General features: G+C 60.7%; 1 protein-coding gene across 2 annotated transcripts in view; it reads right to left on the bottom strand.

The window, feature by feature from the left end:
• The window catches only part of NUP210 (nucleoporin 210), a 110,987-nt gene that overhangs the window by 73,102 nt on the left and 25,391 nt on the right, over positions 1–12,494 (bottom strand). Inside the window, exons 1-5 of one of the 2 annotated variants that reach the window (XM_036243671.1) lie at positions 10,861–11,103; positions 10,605–10,702; positions 8,167–8,266; positions 5,006–5,156; positions 3,531–3,663 (exon numbers count right to left, since the gene is read on the bottom strand). In XM_036243671.1, the coding sequence (XP_036099564.1) occupies positions 3,531–3,663; positions 5,006–5,104 (232 nt within the window). In that variant the 5' untranslated portion in view covers positions 5,105–5,156; positions 8,167–8,266; positions 10,605–10,702; positions 10,861–11,103. Of the gene's footprint in view, positions 1–3,530; positions 3,664–5,005; positions 5,157–8,166; positions 8,267–10,604; positions 10,703–10,860; positions 11,104–12,494 lie in introns of those variants that run through there. The other variant, XM_036243670.1, reaches the window with a different exon arrangement.

Here is a 12,494-nt window from a genome sequence, read left to right as displayed (position 1 = left end):
TGGACTTGAATGTCCTTCACCAAGTTAGGGAAGTTTTCTGTCATTATTGTTTCAAATCGTTTTCGATTTCTTATTCTCGCTCTTCTCCTTCTGGCACCCCCGTGATGTGGGTGTTCTTGAAGTTGTCTCAGAGGATCCTTACACTATCCTCATTTTGGGGGTGCTTTTTTCTTTTTGCTGTGCTGATTGAGTGTTTTTTGCTTCCTTATATTCCAAATCGATGGTATTCTTCCTGGCTTTACATGGTCTACTATTGATTCCCTGTAAATTATTTTTTATTTCAGTTACTGCATTCTTCACTTCTGACTGGTCCTTCTTTATGTTGTTGATGTTCTCACTAAGTTCCTTGAAGTTCTCATTAAGATTCTTTTTTTTTGTTTGTTTTTTTATCCTCACCCGAGGACATTTTTCCATTTTTTGTTCAGGTAGAGTGGGAGGGAGAGAGGAACAGAGAGAGAGAGAGAGAAACATCGACGTGAAAGAAACACATCGAGTGGCTGCCACCCGCACAACCGACCAGGGCCGGGGACAAACTGCAACCGAGGTACGCGCCCTTAGCGGGAACCGAACCCGGGTCTCTCAGGACCGCAGGCCGATGCTCTAACCGCTGAGCCAAACCGGCCAGGGCTCTCATTAAGATTCTTGAAGGTCTCCTTAAGTTCCATGAAGGTGTCACTAAGTTCCTTGAGCAACCTTATAGCCAGTGTTCTGAACTCTGCATCTGTTAGGTTGCTCATCTCCATTTCATTTAGTTCTTTTCCTGGAGTTTTGTTCTGTTTTTTTTATTTGGGACATGTTTCTTGGTCTCCTCATTTTGGCTGCTTCCCTGTGTTTGTTCTTATGTAATAGGTAGAGTTGCTATGTCTCCCAGGCTTCCTAGGGTGGCCTATTGTACTAGGTGTCCTGTAGGATCCGGTGGCACAGCCTCCCTGGTCACCCAGCTGGGCCCTCAAGGTGCACCTCTCATGTGGACCGTACACCCTCGTGTTGTAATTGAGCCTTGATTGCTGTTGGCATGTCAGTGGGAGGGATTTACTCAGGCTGATCAGCTGCAAGGACTGGCTGTGCCCACTGCCCACTGGCCTCTGACTCCCTTGGAGGATCAGCTGTGCAGGGCCCACCACACTGAGCAAGACTGACCTCAGCAGGGCTCTGGTACGCACTGAGTCCTCATTGAGTGTGTTACTCGTGGAGGTGGTTGAGTGTTGGTGCTTCGACATGGTCTGAGGCTGTCCACTGGGTGTGCTGGCTCTGGGGCAAGGTCAGCCACTGCCTGTGTTCTACCCGAGGTCACCAGGCTTAAGCTACAGAGTGATCTGCAGATGGTGCTTCTTGTGCTGGGCTTGGAGGTGTCCAGGCAAAGCCAAGCTGTGACCCAAGGCTGGCTGCTCCAGGCCACTTAACGAGAGGTATGGGGCTTGCTGAGACCAGATGCTGCTTGTTTGAGAGAATTTGGGATATCTGAAGCAGGATCCCAAAAGGCCAATCCTATGGTAAAGCTACTGGCAACAGCTTGGGTGGGCCTGAAAGTTGGGTGGGGCGGGGCCTCAGGGAATCACCAGGGCGGGGCCAACAGTGTGAGCCAGGTTGCTGGAGTCCCAGATATGGGGCCTGTCTGCCTGCCCCAGGGAAGGGCTTAGCAAAGGAACAAAGGCCTCTAACAGCCCATCTGTCCAGGAGAAAGCCCCCTCTCCAGCCCTCGCCCTGATGCCAAACAGCTCAGTTCTTCCCTGGACGTCTCTGGTGTCCCTTGAGCTGCCTCCTCTCCAAACTTAGAGGGAGCGAGTCTGACTAGTCTGTGCGCAGGCCCTTGAAGAGGAGCTGCCTGGGGCTCCCGCAGCCTCAGCCTCCCTGAGCCTCATTCCCACTGGTTTTACAGCCAGAAGTGATGGGGATTCTCTTCCTGGCACTGGGACCCTGAGCTGGGCGCCTGGTGTGGGACGGGGACCCCCCAGTCCTCAGAAGGGACCTTCCCAGCCAAGGTGTCCCCTGATTTTTATCCGCCACACATGGGTGTGGGACCAGCCTGCCCCTCCGCCCTCCTACCCGTCTCCATGTGGTTCTGCTTCAATCTCGTGGCTGTAGGACTCCATCCAGCTTGGGGTCAGGTGGTTCTGAAGATGGTGGTTCTGTAGCTCAGTTGTCATTTCGATGTGGTCGTGAGGGGAGGCGATACCATGTTTACCTTCCCGCCACCCTGAGCAGAAGTCTAATTTCATTTTTTAACTTTATTTTATTGTTGACACGACAGCAGATGCCCCATCCCCTTCCCTCTGACCAGCTGCTGTCTGTGTCCATGGGCTATTCATCTATGTTCTTGGGGGACCCTTCACCTTCTTTCATCCGATCCCCCCTCCCCAACCCCTCCATGCCTGTTTCATTGTTATTAATTATTGTATTAGTTCCATGTGAACAATGATCAACCTACTTTTCCCACCACGTATATACAAAACCCTAAAACGACTAAAAGAAGGAGCTCGGCAGGCTCCTTCAATGCCTCTTGCAATGCAGAACTCACGACCTGTCAAAGGCACCGAACGTGGGAGGCTTTGCAGATGTTCGGGGTCTCTGTCCACAGACAGGGCAGCAGCTCCTGGGGTCTCAGTCCAGCGTCTGCAGAGTGGACGGCCAACCCACGGCGCCCACACACTCTCCAGGAGACACGGCCTCTTCCCCTCCCAACGCTGGCTGGCTCTCCTGCCCCCGAGCTGAGGCTCCTGCGTGGGGGGCTGGGGCCCGGGGTGGCAGGGATGGCCCTGCTCCGCAGCCCTGAGGGTCAGCCCCGAGCAGCCACGGTCAAGGGCGTGCTGGGTCCCAAGTTCCTTCTGCACCTGGGTCTCTGGCCCAGGACCCCAGCCCACATCCGTCCACACGGTCGGTTTCCCAAACCTCAGCTCACTTCACATCGGTCATTCCCACCCGCCAATCACTCAGGTTCTTCCCAGGTACCGACTCCACCAGCCAACGTGCCCTTCCCGCAGTTCACCCTGAATAAGGACCTGGCTGCCGTGCCCCCCGGGTCGGCAGGAACCCAGATGGAACAGGGGCGGCCGCACAGAGGCAGACAGACAGGCATCGGTTGAACAGGGAAGGGGGCAACCCATCCACGGGTCTCTCTCACATCAAGGACTCCCTCTCTCTCCTCCTCCCTCCCTTCCACTCTCTCTAAAAATTAATGGAAAAGTATCCTCGAGTGAGGATAAGTTTAAACAAGGAAAGGAGTAAGTTTCGATACACGGATGAACCCGGAGGACATTCTACAACCTGGAATGAGCCTGTCACAAGATGACAGGTGCGGTCGGATTCCCCGTATCGGAGGTACTCGGAGAAGTCAAGTCCAGAGACAGAAATCAGAGCGGCGGCCGCGGGCGAGGGGACAGGGCATCAGTTTTACAAGATGAAAGTCTGGAGTTGACAGCGGTGAAGGGGGCCCAACGGGAGGGTGTCCTAACGCCCCAGAACCGCACGGTCAGAGGGTCCACCTGTCAGTCAGTGGTGGACGGCGCACGTGTGCCGGGGCCGTGACTCACCTGTGATCCGTCCCTGCCTGATCTTCTGCACCTTGTAGCGGATGGACGTGCCTACCAGCAGGTAAACGTCAGAAGCCGGGTTCAGGAGGATGTTCTCCAAGATCAGCAGCCTGACCTCCGCGGGGTGGACGTTCTTGGCACAAAGAGCAGAGAAGGTGAGACAGGGAAGTTGGGGTGAAATCCGAGGCGGTGCCTCGGGCTCCCGGACCCCAGGGGAACCGGGCGCGTGCGGCAGGTGTGTGTGCGTCACAGCTCCACTCACAATAATATTTAAACAGAAAGAGACTTGAGCAGCCGGGAGCAACTCCCACGGACCCTGTGGTCACCGGGGTCAGGGGTTCTCCCCACAGACGCCCCAAAGGCCAGCAAGATTGGGGAGCCTCGGGCACACCTGGAAAGGCAGAGGCCTGTGTCCCTGGACACACTCAGGCCCTGCTCCTCGGCGCCTCCCTGCCCACCGCTCAGCCCCCCCCCACCGCCTCATCAGTGGCCCGAGGGGACCCAGACGGCCTGTGGGGACACCAGGGGCCGTGGGGCCCGCACCTCCCTCTGCCCTCTGGCTGCCCAGCAGCTGTGCCAGTCGGAGAAAACAGATGGCAAAGCCGACGACCCTCGTCCACAGACAGACCCCCACCTTCTCTGGAGCAGGTGCGACCGCTGACCACCCAGTGGACGGTGACCAGCTCTGCACCTATTCACAGATTGTGTGGGTTCTCTCCCTTTTTGCTTTATTGATTTTAGAGAGAAAGGAAGAGAGAGGGAGAGACATAGAAACACTGATGAGAGGGAACATCGACTGGCTGCCTCCTGCACGCCCCCCACTGGGGATCAGCCCACAACCTGGGCATGTGCCCTGACCGGGAATCGAACCAGTGACCTCTTGGCGCAGGGTCGACGCTCAACCACTGAGCTTGGCTGTGTCCCCACACTGGGACAGGGGCACTTGTGGAAAATGAGCTCCTTAATGCCCTGGCCGGTTTGGCTCAGCGGTTAGAGCATCGGCCTGCGGTCCAGAGAGTCCCGGGTTCGGTTCCCGCTAAGGGCACGCACCTCGGTTGCAGTTTGTCCCCGGCCCTGGTTGGGTCGTGAGGGTGGCAGCCACTCGATGTGTCCCTTTCACACCGATGTTTTTCTCTCTCTCTCCCTCCCACTCTATCTGAACAAAAATGGAAAAATGTCCTCGGGTGAGGATAAAAGAAAAGAAAATAAACTCCTTAACGAGAACCCCAGTGCTCCTGAACCTCCCTCGACAGAGAAGGAACAGACGCCCTGTGAACCCCCACGGTGCCCTCTGCCGCCCCGGCCGCCTCCCCGAGCTGTGGCCACAGACATGAACCGAAGAGAAGGTGGAATCGCACCCCAGAGCTCCCCTCTCATGAACAGACACGTCGCGGTAGGGCCGTCACCTCTGCGACTGCACGTGTGCCTGGGGTGCACAGCCGGCCGGCGCCCACTCTCCCACACCCCGGGCCCACCTTGTACACGGCCTCCTGGATGCGGGCCTTGAGCTTGGAGCTCCCGGTCTTCATCCCGGACACCAGGATGGTGTCCCCCTGCTTGGCCACCTTCTCCATCTCGGATATGTAGGAAGGAGGCGTGTACGTCGACTCCAGGAAGGGGAGGATTCTGGGAAGACACAAGGGGTCCAACCTGACGTGTGGAACCAAAGGCCCTGACACATGCCCCGCCCACCGGGACGTCCCGGGAGGGGCCGGACGCCGAAATAAGGGTGCTGCCCAGGGGTCGCTGCTTAGAAATGTGTCCCTGAAAATTCCCACGTGGGAACTGCCGACGTCCTTTGAAAAGGGCAGGTTCTCGGCCCCCGGGCCAGGCCTCTGTCTGCGCTTTCTCCGAATCTGCACGTGATGTTGATCGACACTGAACTGTGAGGATCAGCCCTCGGTAGAAATGCTTCCCTCGCGCAGATGCGACCAGGCCCGGGGAAGCCGCGCAGCAGGCCCAGGCCAGCGGGGTGCAGTCAGAGGGGCCCATCGGGCACCCGGGCCGCCTGCATGTTTCAGCCCCTCCCTGGACGAGCTCCTGCCGCTGGAGAACGGGCCTCAGTGACCCCTCAGGCATCAGGGCGCGGACATCGCCTCACTTCGAGTCCCTCCTGGGGCCGGCCCTGGGGAGAAGCCCAGCGTGTTGGTGGCCAGTCCAGGCGCCTTGAGGGCCCCTGTGCAACCGCCTCTTCCTCGCAGCCTGGGGTCTACAAGCCAGCACCCCTCTCTCGCCTGAGCCCAGGTCTGCCTCCTGCTCTGCCTCAGCGGTGGCACAGGCCGCGTTTGCTGAACAGCTGGGACGTGGGTCCCACGCACCTGAGTGCCTGGCACCTCAGGCAACAACGGCCTCAGACCCGGGTGACTGGAAGCTCCTCCTGACGGCAAACAGGCCGGTTGGGCCAAAAGGGGCCGGGAACAGCGCCCCCTGAACAGCTGGTGCGCACGAGGCCCGGGAAGGGCCCTGGACACCGTCCACGTGCTGACCCAGACGGCCACCGTCCGCGGGACACAGCTACCCCATCCAACGCCCCGCGGCCGCTCTCCTTCCCTGAGGCCGCCGGTGGAACCCAGATCTCGGACTGACAAGCCCGTGTTCCCGGCTTTAGGAGACGCCGGCGGTTCTCTTCCGGGGAACAGCACAGCCCCAGGCCCTGGGAGAGCTCCCACCCAGGGCCTCCGGGTGCAGTCAGGACCTGGGCATGGCCACCAGGACACGCTGTGAGCCTGGGTGCTCCCAGAGCCCTACGCTAGGTTTCTGTTTCCCTTTACTGATGTTAGAGAGAGAGGAAGGGAGAGGGAGAGAGAGAAACATGGATGAGAGAGAACATGGACTGGCCGCCTCCTGCACGGCCCCCACTGGGGATCAGCCCACAACCTGGGCATGTGCCCTGACCGGGAATCGAACCCGCGACCTCTTGGTGCAGGTTCGATGCTCAGCCTGCACTGAGCCACGCTGGCCGGGCCCTGAGCTAGACTTTTAAAGGTATAAATAAATGGCAGACTCTGAACTGCCCACGAAATACGTACTAATTGCCAGGGGGTACAAGACTGACTTCATAACGGGGCCCCTCGCGGACATTCTACCCAAGTGATGACTGCGATGGACCCCAATAAATCGTGATATGACGCAATTAGAAGAATACGAATCTCACTTGTTTTATGTTCCTGCCAAAGATGCAACACACCGAGTCTAATCAGGAGCAATCAGCAGACAAACGCAAAATGAGAGACCGTCTGCGAAAGAGCTGGACTGACCTTCACAAGGGTCAAGGTCCCGAAAGTCATGACCGTGCAACGGGTCCAGGCTGAGGGAGACGAAGGGACGGGACAACAGGTTGGGGCTCGGGCTGGGATGTGCCACCAAGGATGCAATTGGATAAGTGTCAAATCTGAACGAGGCCTCGCGAGCATCCGTGTCCACCCGCGAGCATCCGCGCCCCAGGCCACACCGTGGAGAAGCAGGTGACATGAAGTCACCAGGGTGACAGGGAGACGGGCCGGCAACCTGGACTCCCACACTTAGGGCCGCGATGCTCAGCCTTGTTCAGCTCGGGGCACATACACGAATCACTAACATTCTGTGGCGCACCAAAAGGCGTGTTCTATTCTCTGTCGATCTGACACAAAATAACAGGTGTGATTGTGATGCACCGACACCGGACGGCTATGGTCCTGTGGGCTGCTGCCAGTTTTCCGTTTGACCGTCTGAGAAATGCAGCCCGTGCCCCGACGAAACAGTCAGGTGATGCACGTGTTAGACATTCTTGCCGCTGAAAACCGCCGGTTCAGGGAAACCCACCTTCGTACTGTTCTTGCAACTGTTCCGTAGGCTGGAAACAGCTGCAGAATTTTTTTAAAATTTGGTTTCCCTCCCCAGAAAGGGACGGTAGTCTGTTGAAGCCGACTTGATAAAACACGAGACGTGTAGTAGGGCAGACCCCAGCCCCGGGTGTGCGCCCTGCCCAGGACCTGCAGCGGGACGGACACGCTGCACCCACCCCGCCACGGCTACGAGCAGGGACCTCTGGCGCGTGGGCGCTGCAGGCAGCTCGAGCGCCTCCGGACTGAGCTCCCCGGTCGCCTCCTTCAGATGCAAACGGCCGGGCCGGGGTGGCAGCCACCACACTGCCTTGTGCAGCCGTCTGCAGATCTGAGTTCGAATCCTCGCTCTGCCTTCACCAATCGGAGACAAACGGCTCCGCCCCTCCGTTTCCATCTGAGCCGCGTGGCTGCCGGGAGCAGAGGCTGAGTCGAGACGGGGAGGAGGGGTCCGTCGGTACCCCTGGGGCTGCGAACACAGCCTCTCGCACCTGCTGGGGTGTCCTCTCGGCCGAAACCTGTCCCCCGTTAACTGACCCCCAACAGGAGGCTGCCCTCTGGGGCCACACAGAACCCTTCCCCTGCACCCCATTACCTGGGACACCTTCTCTCTTCTGCAGCTGGACCCCCAGCCTCCTTGACAACTTCCTGCAGAGCCCCCCCACCCCGTGGCTGCAAAAGCATCAACATTCCTGCCCAACAGTGGGGGCCAAAGCGCTGCCCCAAAATCGGTCCAGGGGGATGCCGGCTGGCACCCCGGCACGCGCCCCTCGCTGACACCCCCTCCCAATGCCCTGCCCAGGGGAGGGCCTCACCGCAGTGCGTTGTGGGAGTCGGAGAACCGGCTGCTCCCCTCCGTGTCCTTCACGATCGTCCAGTCAAACACCAGCCCGGCCAGCGTGCTGAATGTGTTCCCTGGGGGAGCAGACGGGAGCAAACTCGTGAGTGGATCCCCGGCCCGGGGAGGGAGAGCCCAGGGCCCCGAGGGAGCCGGGGTCTCCGGAGGGGAAGGGACCGAGGCGGCAGGGCCCGTGTCCCGGGCTGAGCTGGACCCGGCCTGTCCCGATGCCTTTGGACCCGTGACCCAGGGTGTGGCCGATGGACAGCCGGCCCTGCTCGAAAGTCTGAGGACCCGAGCTCCAGGGCTCTACGCCCTCCCGTGGCCAGCGGCCAGCTCGGCCTCTCCAGAGGGGCCTGACCTCAGGCACGCCGCACCCCCACACCTGTCGTCCACACCACTGCACCTCTGCCCGCCCCATCTGACCATCCCCAGCAGGGCCTCTGGGGCCGGGAAAAGCTTTTCACAGCTCGGCCTTCGGGGTGAGATCGGACGGGGCTCCGGCCCGCAGGCCTGCTGGACGGTCAGAGGCCCCGACACACCGGGCTGAGCAGAAGCTCCTCAGGGCATCTGTGGGGGGGCCGGTCCTCACAGCTCCCTGCGCGTCTTCCCATCAGAGACCCACGCACGGGGCTGACGACGGGCAACAGAGAGGGACCAGGGCAGGGGCCAGGGGAGGCAGCCACAGGGACCCTGCCCCTCCGCCCAGACTGGACCCCAGCCCAGCGAGCGGGCAGCCAGCTGACCACACCCAGCACGGCCCTCCCACCGCACAGCAGGTGCTCGGTGAATGATTCTGAGCAAAAAAAGGTCTGTGATTTCTTAAAGCCCAAAGCGTGTTGACGGAAGTCGACGGCCTTCCCAGTGTCTGGACGCTCGGTAAGAAGGGAGCCCGTAAAACCACGCGAGGGAGTATTCGGCCGTCCAGCCTGAGGACACCGCTCCCTGCCGCCGGACCAGGCCTTTCCGGCTCAGCCAGGGCGGCAGCTGCCACCCCAACACAGCCGTCCCTGTTTCAGGGTTCCCTGGGGAACCTTCCTCCACCGCTGAGCCGAAATGGGGTCCCTGAGGCCGAGCCAAGCACGCCCAGTCCGCAGCGACGGCGAAAGAACGCCCAGAGATCCAACACGGCGGCGGCTGACGAAGCGTCCAAGTCCAAACGCCACGGAGGTGCGCGAGAACCTCCCGGGGCACCTCCAAGCCGTGAGGCAGGAGCGAAACCGCCCATCGGGGGGTTGCCGGGACGGTGGAAGGGCGAGGCCCCCCAAGGCGCAGGGCAGCGCTGGCCGCCGGGGAGCAAGGGCCGTTCACAGCGGCCTCCGAGGACGAGACGGCTGTCCTCTGCAAGTTCCAACGAGAGGACGGACGGACGGACGGCAGTTCCGAGAGCAGAAAGGGTCCTGAGCCTCTGTCTCACCCACTTGGGCCGATCAGGGCCGCCCACGGCCTGCAGGGCTCCAGCAATGAAGTGGGGGAGGGGCCGGGAGGGGAGGCTGGAAGGACACAGAGGCCCCAGAGCACAGAGCCGGCCTGAGGCAGCCGGACGCCCAGGGAGCTGGCGGAGCCTACGAGGCCCCCGGAGGCCCCCCCACCACCTGGGGCACATGGGGGCCGGGCAGCTGCCAGGTCCAGGCTCCCCCCTGCCAGGTGCCAGACCCACAACCACGTCCCGCTGGAGCAGGCTCTGGGGAAACTGAGGCAGGCATGTCTCCTTCCCACCATGAATACCCTGTACGCACGTGCGCCGGGTGTGCTGGGTGCTGGGGAGCTAGGACCCCACGCTCCCTGACATACCCCAGGGCACACGACGACCCACCTGACCCTCCCGCCCAGTCCCGCCACCACGTCCAGTCTCTGGCGGCAGAGTCCCTGGGCGAGGACGGGACGGAGAGGCCAGGGCACCAGGGTCAGGAAACCGGAGCTCACACCCCAGGAGGCCGGCAGGCGGGCGGGACGCAGGCCCCCAGCCCACGACGCACGTTCCACGGTCCCTGCAGGTCCCATTCGCAGGACCCCGTTCAGAGATGAGTGTATCAGGGGTTTCAAGAGGGAAACACCCAGGTGTGAAGCCTGGGGCCCCCCTGAGCAGGGGCCCTGTGAAAGGGGACGGGCAGGAAAGGGGGTGGCTGTCCAGTAAGTGAGGAGGGCACCCCTCAGACTGACAGGTTCAGCAAGAATTTGTGGGGTTGGCTAGGGAAGGGGGGGGTCAAAAAATTTCTGCCTGAAGTGTTGCTTTTTCCACTCAAAAAGGAGCTATGAGCACCCACGACGTGACACAGGCCAGCCTCACAGCCAAGAGCCAACATGGAGGAGAAAACCCAGGTCCAGTCTCGGGGGCTGCACCTCCCGTCCCGTCCCGTCCCGGGGACAGCGGAAAACATTAAGCGATTCAACTAACAAACACCTGCCAAGTACCTGCGGGGCCCAAAGTCCAGCGGCAAACAGAAGAGCCAGAAGAAGGAAGTCGCCCCGTTGTGCCCTCCAAGGGCTGCACTGGGCAGAGTCAGAAGTGCCTGGGGGGGAGGGGGACACCAACTCCAGCAGGTACTAGGCACACGGACCCCAGCCCCTGCCAGCCCCCCACCCAGGTAAAGCACTTTGGCAGGAAACAGGCGACGTGCCCTGGGGGACAAGAGCTCCGGTGTCCAAGTGAGACACCCTGAGTTCCTACCCACACGCTGCACCCGCGAGGTCAGAGCTATGTGGCCTCGGGCCCGTTACTCCAGCTCTCTGGGCCTCTGCGTCCTGGTCTACGCAACAGGCATCACCCCTGGGAGGGAATGACGGCGGCGTCGAGGGCCGGCCCGTCCACGGGACTCGGGGCACCGGACAGTGCTTCCCGAGCTGCACGCAGACTCTCCGGCACACACCCGCCGTCTGGATGAGGTGCGTCCCTTCTGAGACGCTCGGAGGTCAGGTTCACCTTCACGAAGGAGGCTGTGCCCGGGGAGAAGAAAGAAGAGACCACTGAGGTTCCAGTCCAAGGGTCCTGGGCGAGGACGACCAGCCAGGACGCGGGACTCACACTCGGCCACGGGGAGGGCGGACAGGTGGAGCTGACCAGCGTCCGCCGCCGGCTGGCGAGCCCAGCCTTCCTGCTCCGGAACCGGCCTCATGCACCTCGAAGCCTTCCGAGTGTGCGAGGTGCCTGCCAAGGGCCATGGGCGTCGGTGCCACAGGGACGGGCCGGGACCGGCTGCCTCCCACCCCGACGTCCCTGCCCGAGGGAACAGGACACACACCCAGCGGAACCGGAAAAGTGACTTCAACATGACCAAACTGTAACAAAACAGATAACAGCAGCCATGCCAGCCAGGACGTGGAGAGTGGAGGAGTCCTGGGGGGCTGGGGAGAAAGTCCAAGGGCACGGCCGCCCCCCACGACCCAGCCGCTGCAGCCCTAGGTCTACACCCGAGACCCCGGCCCTCGCACACTCTGCTCAGCGCCAGGCAGTCACCAAAGGCCACAGCTGTCTGAGTCCGTCCACACGAAGTGTCCACCAGCCCAGGACGTGGGTTGGTGGTTGCCCGGGAGGGAGCGAGGCAGCAATGGGAGGTGACTGCGGAGGAGGTGGGTCTCCTCTGCAGAAAGATGGATGTTCGACCAGAGGTGGGGGGATGTGATTTTGTGACCACGTCAACAACCCCCTGAATTATACGCTTCAGACAGGTGAACTTCGTGACATAAAATATTGATCAAAAGAAACTTCCTTTCCCCACAAAATCGGTTTTATGTCATTTTATTATTTTATTTTTTTATTCTCACCCAAGGACATATTTTCATTTTTTGTTCAGACAGAGTGTGAAGGAGAGAGAAGGAGAGAGAGAGAGAGAGAAACATCGACGTGAAGGGACACATCGAGTGGCTGCCACCCGCACGACCAACCAGGGCCGGGGACAAACTGCAACCGAGGTACATGCCCTTAGCGGGAACTGAACCCGGGTCTCTCCGGACCGCAGGCCGACGCTCTAACCGCTGAGCCAAACTGGCCAGGGCTCTGAACAGTTTTATTACAGCACAGCCTCGCCCGCTCACCCGCCTCCGGAAGACCACCTGGGAGCCGATGGCAGGCTGAGCGGCCGCGACGCGGACGCGGACGGCGGAGTCTAGGACGTCCGTCACCTGGCCTTTCGTGGTGACTCCAGCCCCAGAGAGCGGACCCTGGGGACAGGCTGGAGCGCAGACTCGGGGTCTGCCTCACCCTCAGACACGTGTGTGTGCGTGTGTGTATGTGCATCTGCGTGTGTGTGCGTGTGCGTGTTCACTCCCTGTGCCGGGCTCAGCACCTGGACCTGAAATGACCTG

Source organism: Molossus molossus, unplaced genomic scaffold, assembly GCF_014108415.1.
Source record: "Molossus molossus isolate mMolMol1 unplaced genomic scaffold, mMolMol1.p scaffold_m16_p_5, whole genome shotgun sequence".
Taxonomy (NCBI): domain Eukaryota; kingdom Metazoa; phylum Chordata; class Mammalia; order Chiroptera; family Molossidae; genus Molossus; species Molossus molossus.
This window is presented reverse-complemented; position numbering and strand designations above follow the sequence as displayed.